The sequence below is a fragment of the Canis lupus genome, chromosome 22 (assembly GCF_003254725.2).
Source record: "Canis lupus dingo isolate Sandy chromosome 22, ASM325472v2, whole genome shotgun sequence".
Taxonomy (NCBI): Eukaryota; Metazoa; Chordata; class Mammalia; order Carnivora; family Canidae; genus Canis; species Canis lupus.
This window is the reverse complement of record NC_064264.1, coordinates 16,359,087-16,375,022: the sequence shown is the minus strand read 5'-3', so window position 1 is coordinate 16,375,022 and position 15,936 is coordinate 16,359,087. Positions and strand designations below refer to the sequence as shown.

The following is a 15,936-nucleotide window of genomic DNA, read 5'->3' as shown; positions in this document are numbered from 1 at the left end:
TTCTTTTGGCAGGCAGATGAAGTACAAACAGATATCCTTGAGCCTGTTAATGGTTGGTTGTAGGCTTTGTAATGGCTTGTATTAGTTTTGCACTTACTACTAGGGCATGATCCTTGAGGGATTTCAATGGAAAGCATGAGTCATAATACTAAGCCTTTCAAAAGTTAATGCACTTGGAAATCCTTTTACTTCCTCTGTTCATCAAGATCACCAACAATCAGACATTGTTCAATACAAAAAAAAAAAACATTTTTCCATTCTCAGCTTAATCAAACTTTCACAGAAGCATTTGACACAAGTACCCCTCTCCTTGCTGCTATCATCAAGGAACATCTAACACCCTGCTTATGCTTCATCATTCACTGAACACAGGAGGGCCTGGTTCCTGATCCCTGGCCCTCTCGTATCCTTTTAAAAGATCCAACCACATTCCCTAGCCTGAAATTCAGTTCCTTGAAAACTACAGTTAACTTTGTCTTCATCACTCCTTCTGGCCAAACTCTCATTGAGCATAGCCTTATTTTATCAACTGAAACTACTCCACCTATGAAATACTTATTTCCAATATTTTTTCTTTAACTTGACCCTCACATCCAACCAGGTCTCTCACACTAGAACTACTCTTTTTTAAATTTTTTTTTATTATGATCTTGCTGATATCTCCAGTGCCCTACCACTCTCCTTTTTTTCTAATGTAAGTACCCCCTTCAGAATTAACTAATTAACAGATCCCTCCACTGTGGGAGAAGCAGGGCAGTAGGGCTGCAGAGGAAAACTAGACAGACATAACCCTGCCTTTAAGAAACTTAAAATTATGGTAGAGGATGGAGCTATCAAGCCAAGAACCAACACTAAAAATACTGACAAACTGTAGCAAGTTCTGGAAGTGGCCCCAACATCACTTCCTGAAGAAGTCTTCTTTGACTTGCCCCCAAGCCCCCAAGAACGAGAAGAGCTGGTAGAGGGGGAAACATGTGCAAAGTTCCTTCTCTCTGAGGCTCCCTCTTTCCTCTTCCCCTTCTTATTCTCTGTTGGGTCTTCTCCTCTGATCCACTGTATTCCTTCTTGACCTTATCTTCTGTCTTTCCCTTCCCCTTTCCTCATGATTTCTTGCTTTCTTTTGTAGACAGCATATAATGCAGAACTAAAGAATGCTTAAATTACTGTCTTAATTATTATCATTTATTGTTAGCTAAATAATTAGCTTTTCTGTTCTGATTTCTTTTAAGTAGGCCAATTGTGTATATTTTCTTTAATTTAAATGAAATCCATAGAATTTAACTCTGTGCCACTCCACTCATTTTCTTCCTTGTGAATCGGCATAACTTTACTAGAAAGAAAAGCAAACACTGACAGTTGATGATAAATGAAGTAACTGATCAACTTCACTTCATCACTTTTAAATACTGTTCTGATATACAATCTAAAATTAGAACTTACCTAACCAAATTTTGAGACTGATTCTCCCTAAACATCCATAAAACATTAAATATTTTACTTTTCCTCTTTTATAAATTACATATCTATGAACCTGCTCAAAGACCTTAAACATGTACGGCCATAGAACCAAAGTCCCAGTCCCAAGGCAATGGCCTTCTATGTCCTTGCTAGAATGCGACATTCAGTAATATTAGTATATGATAGCTTGACAGCATGCATACCTTGTTGTCTTCCCAATAAAGTGCAAAACATTCATCTCCAGGTTTCCACAATTTTGCATACTCCATAGGAATAGATGATTCTAGTACTTTTTCTGGTTTAATGGGCCCAGATCTTCTTTTGGGCCCACTGTTGTAAAATACTTTATCATCATAAGGTGTAGCTGTGATGGGTCCTGCCGGCTTAATCGGTCCCACTCGCCTGCCCCTCAGTGGCATGTCTGTCTCTCCATTTGGAACACCAAGGAAACTATTAGTTCGGACAGGATTCTGGAAATCGGTATTTACATTAAAATGTTTTTCAATTTTTACACCACTGAAAGTTTCGTTACTTGTTCGTGGTTTCCTGTCATAAAAATGATCAGGATTTGCTGTTTGGTTTTCTCTTTTCCCACGTTTCTGGTTATTATAATCAGTGGATTCTTGAGCAAGTGGATTTTCCTTTGCCTCTGCATAGGATGGACCTTTGCCTGATCTGCTTTGCATAGAGTTATCCCTTTTTTTAAAAGCACCGTCGTGCTGAGAACTGAAAGGGTATGAAGGCTCTTTAGTTCTGTCGTATCTAGAGTAGGGTCTATCACACTTGATTCTCTCTTCAGCCCATGCTTCAGACCCTGAAGAAGTACTGGGTCTTTCGGAACCTCTGTTTCTAGGTAATCCACTGCCTTCTAAAACTGACTTTGAATTTTGGGTGTCTCTTTGAAAACGAGGAGGTTTCTCATTTCTTGGCTGTCTGGTATCATTTCGAGGAAGATGTCTTGGTTGATTGTTATCTTTTACTCCATTTTGCTCAGTATTTGACAATCTGTGTTGTCCCTGATGAAGCTGCTGTGGCTGTGATTTAGGTTCTGAAAAGTACAAGGGTATTATATACATATTAAAACAAAGACTCTGCATTAATATCTAGTGATTTAAAGATATCTAAAAAATTATTAATACAAATCATCAAATTACTTATTTTAACATTTTCCACTACCTTCCCACCTCATTATCTTAATCCCCCTCTACTTCCTTAGAGTTCTGTTGTTTCTAATGTCCAGTTTTCCTGGTCAGCCGCATTAGTAAAGTAAAGCAATGATATGAACCATGAGAAAATGAGGGATGATCCAAAAGGAATTTGTCTTTGTCCTTGGATGTTTGCATTCTTATAATATAGCTATCTACATGCGCTACTCTGGTCATTCATTTCCCAAGACATTAATGAAACAGAATTGCAAACTGCTAAGACGCTGCTATGAAGCTGCTAAGTACAATTCCTGGAATCTTGTTTCAATTTAAATATGTATGCCTTCAATGTCAGTCAAGTTCTAGCCTTTGCAAAAATGTTACTCCTCTAACCTGCCTGGATCTGGAGTTGCTAAGTGTTTAGATTACAAATAGATACTTTACTACAGAAGAGAATTAATAATTGCTTTTGACTTATCAAAGTAATTAAGAGGAGGTACCACTTGGAAATACAGAAAAAAGTATCAAAAATATGATTAAGCACAATAGTGCAGATAATGTCCAATTAGGAAACCCAAAGCAGTGACAAAGGTAAATATGTACTCATAGATAACTTAATGGCTGTATTTCATGTAGGGATTTTTGTTCTATTTCAATCTGTAACTTGTCATTTACACTTTCTTCCTCCATTGTTTTATGTAGCATGTCTATAACCCTATCACCAAACATATTGACTGGTCTTTGGTGTACATGTCTTGTTTCTCTTGTCATACACAAGGGTCACAATATTTCTCAACAGTGGCACTACTGACATTTTGGGTGAGACTGTTTCTTGCACTGCAAGAAAATTAACCTTTCTGTCATCCAGACACTAAATACCAAAGCATCTTCCCTAATCACTGGGACGACCAAAACAGTTTTCGTACATCTGCAAAAGCCACTGGAGGCAAAGGGTACCAGGTAAAATGTCTCAAGCAACAGGGATAAAGAGAAGACCTTTAAAAGTTCCTGAATGGCAAAATAAGTCACAGTCTAAAGACCAAGACTCAAAATGGCAAGAAACTTCTCAACAGAACCACTGGAAGCTAAAGCCAATCTAGAGGCTTTAAGTGTCTTTGAAATTAAAGGAAAATTATGTCCTAAGTACAATTCTATACCCAGCCAAATCACCCATTAATTTTGACAAAGAATATATATTTTTTCATATATGTAAGATCTCAAACAGTGGCCAAGACTACTTAGAGATTTTCTTTAAAAATCACCTTTTCCCAAGATTTGCTTTATAACACAAATATCTTATTTTTAACAATTGTAATCAATATTGTATTTTTCTTTAGAGAGAAGAAAAATGGTCACCTTTAGTTTCTCTGGCATTATTATCCAGGAGTGATAATTTAGGGAAGCAGGAAGACTGAACATAAGGAGGACACAAATGAGCATTTTCAGCAGAAAGCATGTACTAGCATTTGTTCCAGTCATTCTCACAGAATAAAAACAGCAGTTGCCTCTTGCTGACTATCTGTTGTGTACTAGGCCCCACATACTAGCACTTTATATACATTACCAATAGTCTGCAGGGCAGTCTCAAGATAAAGATGTTATGAGATTTATGGGATAGAAATAGGTCCCTTGTGAGTTAAAGAAGATTTTCAGCTTCCAAAATCAGTTAAATATGAAGACATTTTATTTGCTGTCAATAGGTTTGAATAGATATTTGAGAAGTGAGCATTTTAGATTTGCTACGTTTAGGAATGAAATTTTAAAGGTATTCTAGTTAGAGCCACCAATACCTCTGATGGTCAGGAAGTACAAGTAACTTAGGTCATCATGAGAGTAACTAAGTATCCTGGACTATGGATAGGGATCTGGATAATCATGTATACAGAATGTAGGTGTGAGAGAATTTGATTTTAATTCTTCTAAAAGAAAAAAAAAAGGAAAAGATTTCCATACTTATTTGATGATGTACATTAGATTACAGAGTAAAACAAATAACTTACTAATAATGAATATACTTTATCTCTATTATTATGCTGAGATAGTACAGTGAGAGAAGAATCCATAAAGAAAACTACTTTTAAAAATAAGTTTAGAAATAAACTAAGTAAGGAGAAAATACAACTGTGATTTTTTAAAAAAAGATTTTATTTATTTATTCATGAGAGACACACAGAGAGAGAGAGAGGCAGAGACACAGGCAGAGAGAGAAGCAGACTCCATGCAGGGAGCCAGATGTGAGACTCGACCCCGGGATCACATCCTGAGCCAAAGGCAGATGCCCAACCACTGAGCCACTCAGTCCCTACAACTGTGATTTTAAAAGAACATAGTTTTCATATACATCCATTTTTTTCCTAAAATAAAATAACAGTAAGCCAAGAAAAAAGGAAGGTCATTAAATGTTGCATCATTCCTGAAATGTCCTTAAATCCAATATCTTTTCTTAGGTTATGTAATGAAGTCAGATACAATAGTAAGAATTTTGAAAGTGAGCTAACCTATTAAATAAATACCAGAAGATGCTCAATTACTAAATTGTGGAAAATGTGATTTTAAACAAAGAAATAGCCACAGCAACTTCTTGCAAGATACATCCATGAAGGCAAAAGAAACAAAAGCAAAAATGAATTATTGGGACTTCATCAAGATAAAAAGCTTCTGCACAGCAAAAGATACCGTCAACAAAACTAAAAGACAACCTACAGAATGGAAGAAGATATTTGCAAATGACATATCAGATAAAGGGCTAGTTTCCTAGATCTATAAAGAACTTATTAAACTCAACAGCAAAGAAACAAACAATCCAATCATGAAATGGGCAAAAGACATGAACAGAAATCTCACAGAGGAAGACATAGACATGGCCAACATGCACATGAGAAAATGCTCCGCATCACTTGCCATCAGGGAAATACAAATCAAAACCACCATGAGATACCACCTCACCCCAGTGAGAATGGGGAAAATTAACAAGGCAGGAAACCACAAATGTTGGAGAGGATGCGGAGAAAAGGGAACCCTCTTACACTGTTGGTGAGAATGTGAACTGGTGCAGCCACTCTGGAAAACTGTGTGGAGGTTCCTCAAAGAGTTAAAAATAGACCTGCCCTACGACCCAGCAATTGCACTGCTGGGGATTTACCCCAAAGATACAGATGCAATGAAACGCCAGGACACCTGCACCCTGATGTTTCTAGCAGCAATGGCCACAATTGCCAAACTGTGGAAGGAGCCTCGGTGTCCATTGAAAGATGAATGGATAAAGAAGATGTGGTCTATGTATACAATGGAATATTCCTCAGCCATTAGAAACGACAAATACCCACCTTTTGCTTCGACGTGGATGGACCTGGAGGGTATTATGCTGAATGAAACAAGTCAATCGGAAAAGGACAAACATTATATGGTCTCATTCATTTGGGGAATATAAAAATTAGTGAAAGGGAATAAAGGGAAAGGAGAGAAAATGAGTGAAAATATCAGTGAGGGTGACAAAACATGAGAGACACCCAACTCTGGGAAATGAACAAGGGTAGTGGAAAGGGAGGTGGGTGGGGGGTTGGGGTGACTGGGTGATGGGCACTGAGGGGGGCACTTGGTGGGATGAGCACTGGGTGTTATGCTATATGTTAGCAAATCAAACTCCAATAAAAAAATAAATTAAAAAAATAAAAAATAAAATAAAGAAAGAAATAGCACCAAAATCAAATGGAAAGCTCCTCAGTTCTCCACTCAGAATCTAGTTGCTCTCTGCCACACTTCTTCAGAAGGCATGATGATTTCAAATCACCCAAAATACTACTCAACACCACAGGCAGGCTACAATCACTCTAGTAATAAATATACTGAGATATTTTTCTATACAGGCAGTAAAATAAAATTGTTTTTAATGACCCGAAGAAACATGAAACAAAAATGTATATAGAAATCGGTAACATTTAATATTAAATAGGAGAAAAAAGGGGCAAGATTAGCAAAAAATCATGGAAAAATTCATCAAAAACTGGATAAACTGTGAAAACCTCTAGAAGAACAAAGTGATTCCCCAAGAAGTCTCCACACCCAGTGTGAGGCTTGAACTCACAACCCTGAGTTTGGGAGTTGCATGCTCCACTAACTGAATCAGCCAGGTACCTCTAAAAGATCAAAGTGATAAAAGCTCATATGAAAACTAATAAAAGATTGCTGTATGAGTTCTGACTTATGAGTTTCAAATGTATGTTTATAAGATAATTGATTATGTTTTATATTCTCATGATTTGAAATGCAAGGGTCATTAAAAATGAATTTATTAATTACCACAAATTATTTGGGTTTGTATATAGGAATGTGCTGAATTAATCAGGCATCTTAAAATATTAATACTTCTTCACTGAATATTCATTTTCCAGTTGTAGATGTACCTGAATTTTATAGTAGAAAATCAGGTACATTTTGCTTCCCAAGGCGATTCTTCAATTTATTCTGAGATATCTACCAGAAGAAGTGACTTAATATTTATTAAGACTTTACTATGTGCTTAACTCTACTCTGAAGATCTTTTGCCTACATTATTTCATGTAATTCTCACAATCATCTTGAAGGACAATATTATCTTTATTTTACAAATAAAGAAATAAAGAAGGCTAGAAGCTACAGAATGTTGATGCCAGAATTTAAACTCAAATCTAACTGAAGCCACTATTTTCCACTATGCCAACTTGCCTACCCAGAGAAACAAAACAATGCAACTAAGAACATTTAGCTATAATTTTATCGCCTACATCTGTTCATTTCTGGTGAAATGCAGAAATCACAAAGGCTTTTTCCCAATCCCTGATGGGCTGAAAAAATTGGATACCAGGGAAATTTGGATACTACCAGAATCCTGACCTAAAATTAAGTCTTTATCTGTTAATGCAGAAAAAAACTAAAACCCTTATTAACAGTTGGACAGGTATTTGGAATCAGAGATAGCAGTGTGTAGGGTACAACCTCTGGAGAAGGACTGCATAGGTTATACCACAGCTCTGCCACTTAATAGGTTTGTAATCTTACACAAGATAAAACTTTTCTGAGCCTCATCTTTAAGATAGGGATAACAATGGAGTCTACCTCAGAGGATTAACTAGGTTAATACATGCAAAGTACTTAGAACAATATCTGGCTTTAATAAGCATGCAGTAAATGTGGGATGTCACAGTTATTATTATTACTAGCATTATAATTACGCAAACAAATTTAAACAATACTGGATGATAAATTGCTTCCCTATTTACACATCTCCCCTACCACCAACCCCTAACTTTAGTTAGGATCATTCCCTTGCTTTATTTATTTTTTTGTTTGCATTTATTTTTATTGTTGTTGTTGAAAATAGAGAAGAATGTTTTAGTAAAAACTTCACTATCATTTTGATACTGCATGCTCTTTATTTTTTAAAGGAGGATACTTTAAATATTATTATATATTAACCATATATATAATACATAATATTATATTAACCAAATTGAGGGTGAAGTGTAAGTCTTACTCAGCATTGTTTTTTCCAGTGCCTACCTATAAAACAGCAAACAGATGGTATTCAGTAAGTATTTGCTAAAAGAAAGATATAGTTACTAAAAACAATGGGAATGGAACAAGCTTCTAAGTTCAAAATCATTACCTGTAGAACACTGTCACCTGGGCTCTGCTAAGGGAGCAACACTGAAATAGAAAATCCATTTTCTGTCTTACTTTCTCTTAGAAAGGCTTGCATCAAAGCATACTGGGACAGAGTTAGAATGAATTCAAGAGGTTACAAAGAAACATTGCACAACATAGAAACACTGAGCTCAGGCCAAATACATTCATTCTCCCACTTCTGAATACTGCGTCTTTGACAAAGCCACAAAGAGCTCCAGTTTCTTCATCTGGAAAGTGCAGATAATTAGACTTATTACAAGATTCTGGTGAAGAATCAATTAGAAATAGTTGTGAAATTGCTTTTCTCGTGGTCCATATAGGGTCTTTGGAATTAGACTGACAATCAAACTTAAATCCCAGTTCTACCACGTGGCAGCTGTGTGACCTTTTAAAATTGGAATAATGCTACCTACCTATTTTCTTCATTCAGTTACTCTATACTATAGTTAAGTGAGCACGGACTATGGACAAGTGTCAACACATCTAGTCACTATATACAAAGCAGCAGTAAAACTCATAATCTCTCTATCCTGTGGTGCTTTAGGTATAATGGGAAGAAGCAGACTTCTGCTTAAGTAAACAAACTAACAACACAGTTTAAAATTATGATAATGACTAAGAGGGAAATAGATAGACTTTTATATAAAACTGGGAGGAGTGGGAGTATCCATTTTAGGAGGAAAAATTCTCTGAAGAAGTGTGCTTTGGCTGTGCCCTAAAGAGAACCAATGCAATGAAGGAAGAGTAGTCCAAGAAGAAGGTATAGCACACACGAAAGTCTTGGGCTGGAAACTTGCTTCATAAAGATAATGTGTCCCTGAAAAGAATCCTTGCAGGTAAAAACATAATCACCAATAACTATTAGTTGCAAGGGAGAAAAGTTAAAAATACCAATACTCCAAAATTGGTGTCCATTACGCTAAATAAGAACAGCAAATCCCAGAATAAAAGGACACAAAAATGAACATTAGTAATCTGATGTGACATTTTTTTTTTAAGATTTTATTTATTTTTCATGAGAGACACAGAGAGAGAGAGGTAGAGACACAGGCAGGGAGAAACAGGCTCCATGCAGGGAGCCTGATGTGGGACTCGATCCCGAGTCTCCAGGATCACACCCTGGGCTGAAGGCGGCACTAAACCGCTGAGCCACCTGGGCTACCCATAATGTGACATTTTTCTTTTTTTAATATTTATTTATTTATTTTTAAAGATTTTTATTTTATTTATTCATGAGATACAGAGAGAGAGAGAGAGGCAGAGACACAGGCAGAGGGAGAAGCAGGCTCCATGCAGGGAGCCCGATGTGGGACTCGATCCCCGGACTCCAGGATCACCTTCGGGCTGAAGGCGGTGCTAAACCACTGAGCTACCCAGGGATCCCCAAAATTTTTCTTTTGTTACTCAAAGATAGTTTCTTTTTATTCTCATGATACTCTTTCATAGTTGTGACACACATTAAGCTTAAGGCTAAGCTCATAAATCAACTTATTTATGATATTCAATGTTCACAGAATTAATCTTTTAGTATCCCAAACTCCCTTTAAAAACAGAGAGAGAAAAGTCCATGAAGAAAACGGGGGCATGAAGCATAAAATCATTGCTGCTATAAATGAACAAATATGCAAACACTGAAAAAGCACACAACACCCATCAGTGATACAGCTACAAAGATGGCCCTTCTCCAGTCATGCTTAACAGGCATGAAAAGTCCAAGCCAGTCCTTACAAATGCAAAAGAAAAAAAAATTCGTTCGGGAGTACATAAAATTCCTCATACAGTTAAAAGACCAACTTAGCTCAGGGTACAGCTATAACATTCCCATTTTACAACCAAGGAAGTTGGAGAAGCTTAACCAAGGTGATACAACTAACTAGGGCCGAGCTGGGATTAACCATCCAGTCAGTTTCCAGACATCACTATTAACTTCCCTGCTGTACCTCCTCAACAAAAGATACCATTGTACTAATAGCATTAAATCATTAATAACCATGAGTCACTTTCAGTATTTCCCTGTGGAACACAGGTTGGGATTACCACAAAAATATTTTTGCCAGGATAAAAAAATAATTGCCTGTACAAATCAATTCATTAAATGAGAATACATATGTTTAACTTAGCTGATTTTCCTTCTTTTTCTTCTTTATTAAACAAATTGCAGGAATACGAATACATCACAAATTTCATATGTAAAATATGCCACTGGATTAATTTGATTTTTCTTCTACCTCTAAACACACTAAACGCAAATTTTGTTCTCTTCAGAGGGTATTTGTAGCCACAATTTGGCCTTTTCTCTATCAGTAAGTAACAGACACTCTAAAACAGAGTTTTGCCTCCTGGTAGATGAGCAAAGTCTTGTTCTGAGTATTTTCAGTGTATTACGATCACACATGCATCCTTGCCTGCACAGTGCCAGAACATGTCCTAGTTGTCTTGCCTCTAGCCTCTCTTCACTTCTCAGCTTGGATTTCACTTTTTCTGGGAGGTCCTTCTCTATACCCAGATACTGAGCCAAGCATCCTTGCTCTGTGCACAGCAATATACACAATAACAGCACAACAGAGAAATGCCACAATCTTTCTCCTATGCTAGACTTTAAGACCTCTAAACGGTGTTCTTTTACCAGTATATCCTTTCTAACATAGTACCTGCCACATGGTAAGCCTCAAGTTAATACTGTGGAATGAATAAATAATCATTCACTATTTCCCAGACTGAATATGCATTGCTCTTACAAAGAAAAAACAATTTTAGAAAATAAAGGTTTTTTTTCCTGGTAATTACTACTGTCTATTCATACCACCACGGTAGTATAATCTCTTGTAATCTGTATTTTCTAACAAGTGCAAGAAGAAAAAATACCCCTCTATGGGTATAATGTTCTTTTTCTCCAGTGAAGAAGCATTAAAGAAGATGAGGTAATGGGGTACAGTGCCATTGCTTTGTGGAGCCTGACATGTTTCCTGCCGTTGCTCCATCCTTACCTGAGTCATCAGAGCTCTTAATCCTAACGCATTAAACCCTAAACTATACAGGCCCATTCCTTATTTCTTTCCTTTCAACCAACTCTAATACCTAAACTGTCAGTCACACCTCTGTGTTTCTTTCTTTTCTTTTCTTTCCTTTTTTTTTTTTTTTAGAAAATCTCCAAGCATTTGGAAACTTTTTTAAAAGATTTTATTTATTTATTAGAAAGAGAGAGGGGCAGAGACACAGGCAGAGGGAGAAGCAGGCTCCGTGCAGGGAGCCTGACGTGGGACTCGATCCCGGGTCTCCAGGATCACGCCCTGGGCTGAAGGCGTCGCTAAACCGCTCAGCCACTGGGGCTGCCCACCTGTGTTTCTTATAAAACTCTTCTCAAACTGGATTATTTCATCTTCCTAGCATATCCTGGACATACAATAACACAAGAATTTTTAATCAACGTAGCACTGCAGTGTTACTATCATCCCCATACTACTCACTGCCTTTAATGCCTTCAGTACAACTGCGCATTGGTGGAATTGCATAAATCAGGTAATGTTCCCTTGTTAATAGGCTGAGTGTTTATACAAGAGGTGCTAAACTGGCGAGTCAGAAACCATTCAAAATAACAATTAAAAAAACCAATTTATATTATTTTTGCTTTAACTCAAATATCAATGTTTACTACAGAAAATACACTGGAAACACCGACTAAAATGTCACTTATCAAACTTGTAAAAACTGAAAGGATGATGTGTCAAAACAACTAGAACTCTCATATAGGAAGCTCAGTCAAACATAAGAAACTAAATTTAAACTAAACTGATCTTTTCTTCCAAGCTGATTAATATTTTTCAGGATCATGAGTATAATTTTAGACTCCACATTATCTTTGTAACACATTTCTTGCAAATCACACAGAAAACTATAGCAAAACAAAAGTGAGAACTCTTACAACTTAAAGCCAAAATATGCGAGTGAAATTAAAACTACTATAATTTCGGGGACAAAAACAAAAAAAAAATGAAAGTAAAGAGGATTTTTATGAAGAAAAAGCAAAATAATATCTGTTGATGGCTAGAATACTATTTTTATTTAATTATTATTTATTTATTTATTTTTAAATATTTTATTCATTTATTCATGAGAGACACACAGAGAGAGGCAGAGACATAAGCAGAGGGAGAAGCAGGCTCCCTGCAGGAAGCTCTACATGGGACTCGATCCCAGGACCCCAGAATCATGACCCGAGCCAAAGGCAGACGCTCAACCACCGAGCCACCCAGGTGCCCCTAGAATACTATTTTAAAAAGCCACAGTACCATGGTACAAGAGGTTACCTACTGACATATAAAATGATTCAAGAATAGCTCAAACTACTGCAGAATAATTCTCCAACAAGTAAAACAAAACAAAAATAAATTATTGAAGGTATTTGTTACAAAAAGCTGGTCTCAACTGACTAGAACATGAATTCATATCGTAGCTAAAGCATAACCCTTTCTAATATTTCTATGTCTATATTTCAGCCATTTTATACCTTTTTTTTTTTTTACCTCAAAACAATCATGATACAAATTTGGGCTTTTTGTATAAAATATGTAGTGTATATTCTGTAATGAGAACAAAAACTCTTTGGCTCTGAAAATTTGTCTATCAGTTCATAATTTATATACTTGTTTCCTCAATAAAAAAATAATTTCCTCTACAAATTTATTCTGTATGAATGAATTCTGACTTGGGACTATAAAATATAAGACCAAGGATTATGTCTCATGCCTTGGAGGTACATATAAACACAAGTAGTTTTTAAATGATTATGCTTTCCATATATCATAAAAATAAAACGTAACCTTTTAAAAATATAGTGCGAGAGGCAGGAAGAGAGATCACCCATCACCCATCATCCTAAGCATATGGCTTAACTTTTTCATGCTATACTAATTATGCTTTTTTTTTTTTTTTTTACCAATCTCTTTAAAATACTCATTTTAATGCCAATATAACATTTATCTGCTGGATATCCTTCAGCTTGTATTCTTTTTTTTTTTTTTTTAAGATTTTATTTATTTATTCATGAGAGAGAGAGAGGCAGAGACACAGGCAGAGGGAGAAGCAGGCTCCATGCAAGGAGCCGAACGCAGGTGCTAAACCCCTGAGCCACCTGGGCTGCCCTTCACCTTGTGTTCTAACCGCACCACTTCACTGGCACTATTTTCATCAATGTTTTTCAATCAGTGGTGTGCTGGACCCAACTTGAACACTGCTCTAGAGCTGACATCAAATTTTTAGAAAAATCTGGAAGCTGGTTGTTAAACTACTGATGGTGTGACACTGGACACAGTGGAGATATTTCTACCACAAAAATCATCCCAGAGCCTGCTGTTAAACATTCACCTGTACCCTGTTGATGCTATGTAAACTCAGTGGACACTCTCACTTTCCCTCTTACTCCTCCTGCTTCTTTGGCAGCTGCTTTGTCAGTTTCCTTTACTGGCTCCTCTACCTCTACTTGATCTCTAAATTCAACTGCCTGCTTGATGTCTCTCCTTGATTTTTAAAAATTAACATGTCTTAAAATTAAACTCTTGATTGCTCTTTCTGCCCCCCAAATCAATAGGCACTTAGAAACGTAGTTGGGAATCAGACAGTGGGCCATGTTACAGTTCCTTAGTTCTTATGGGTAACATGTATTATCACTTCAAATCTATTATTTATCTGTCAAATGGAAGTAATATATATTTTGCATTTGCAGATGATTAAACAAATGGCATGCAAAGCACCCAGAACAGTTCCTACCATATAATAGATGTTCAATAATGGCACCTATTATTTTATTTTTATGGTCAATAAATGCTTACATGAATGGACCATTAATTGAGGAGGAGGAAACAGAAGAATGGCAAAAATGAAAAAGAGGCTCCTGTGTTCTAGGATCCTGAGAAAAGCTATATCTATCTTCTATAGATCTAAGTCCCCCCCCCCCCAAATTAATTATATATCACACTTTGTAGCCTGGTTAACAAATCTTAAAAATATATATGCCAAATAATTTGATTTCCATACAATTGCCTGAAAAAATAACCATTGATATGTAAATAATTCAACTGAAATATTTTTGGAAGTTTATTGTTATAGCAAAGTTTAGAAACTTTTCATAACTAACAACATTAATGGAGCTACAATCAATTACTATGCAGCCATTAAAAATTATGCTGACGGGGGTGGAGTGGCGGAGTGGGCGGGGGATCCCTAGGTTAGCACCGCCTACAGCCCAGGATGTGATCCTGGAGACCCAGGATCAAGTCCCACATTGGGCTCCTTGCATGTAGCCTGCTTCTCCCTCTGCCTGTGTCTCTGCCTCTCTCTCTCTCTCTCTGTGTTTCTCATGAATAAATAAATAAAATCTTAAAAAAATTACGCTGACAGGAATATATAATCACACAGAAATATGGTTGTATTTTATTATTAGGACAGAAAAAGCAGCTTTATGTAAGTATGATCTCACACAGAAACAAAAACAGAATATGGTGATGAGATCATGGGCCATTTTCCTTTTCTTTTGTTACCTATATTTTGAACTTAATTTTTCCTAGATTTATCAATTAACATCTATACAACAGGAAACAATACACTTTCTGTGGTACCTGATCAAGACATTTATTAACATCATTTCTGGTTTTCTATTCTTAAAATGCCCTTCTAAGATATGCTTTAAAAAGTGCATTTCAAATTTATGGTAAGTTGATTTTAACCAACTTTCTATATATTTCCTTTAAAATTTTTCCTAAAGTTATCCCTAAATCCACATATGATATGCTATATAAATTATTAAGTTCAAATCACCACTAAATTTACATTCATAAAAGGACATTACATATGCAGCACTCTGGCATATTTTTATTTCAGTATTCTATAGATTGCATGAAATATTCAACCCTTTGTTTTAGAATAAGCTTTGTATTAGACAATTTTGTCCAACTGTAAACTAATGTCAGTGTTCTTAGCACATTTAAGTTAGGCTAGGCTAAGTTATGAAATTTGGTAGGTGAGGTGTATTAAATACATTTTGACTTACAATGGGTTTACCAGGATGTAAACCTATCTTAAGTCAAGGAAGATCTATACTTGGGTGATCTTTTCTTGAGGAAATTCTTCACAAGAACATCTGGGCTAAAACATACATTTTCTCTTTTCATTACTTAGGTTCCCGCCTTTCCAATTAAGCCATTATCATTATATCTCATTTCCTTCCTACAGGCCCTTCTTCTTCAGTTTTCAAAATTTGATTCTTTCTGTTATTATGGAAGATTGGTTATACAGAGATGGGGTAGGAATGCTTTGATGAAATTAATTAAATCAGTTAAGATGTCCTGTGCTTTCCTAAGGGATAGAAGACCTTTTTTTTTGGTCTGACTTTCCAGATATGGGGACCATTTCCTTGTTTCTGACAAATATTTTTTATTACCTTTTATCTCATATTATGAATGGAGATTTGACACCAATAGCTACAGTGCTCATTTCTCCAAGTCTCTCTGGGTCTGTCCCAGCCACTCCACAAACAGCAGTGCCAAAATCCCTAGGAGAACTCATTTGAGCTTGGTTAACCAATAATTTACATGATGAAAGGTATTTATCTTTGCCCCCCCCCAAAATTTACTTGCAAAGCTGAGTCTTTTTACCTGCATATCTTTATACATCA

The 15,936-nt window shown here is 36.2% G+C and overlaps 1 protein-coding gene across 12 annotated transcripts in view; it reads right to left on the bottom strand.

Moving 5' to 3' along the window:
• The window catches only part of TDRD3 (tudor domain containing 3), a 163,140-nt gene that overhangs the window by 38,636 nt on the left and 108,568 nt on the right, over positions 1-15,936 (bottom strand). For all 12 annotated transcript variants that reach the window (XM_025478113.3, XM_025478111.3, XM_035704424.2 and 9 more), the window contains one exon: positions 1,662-2,506. In XM_025478113.3, the coding sequence (XP_025333898.1) occupies positions 1,662-2,506 (845 nt within the window). The remainder of the gene's footprint in view (positions 1-1,661; positions 2,507-15,936) is intronic.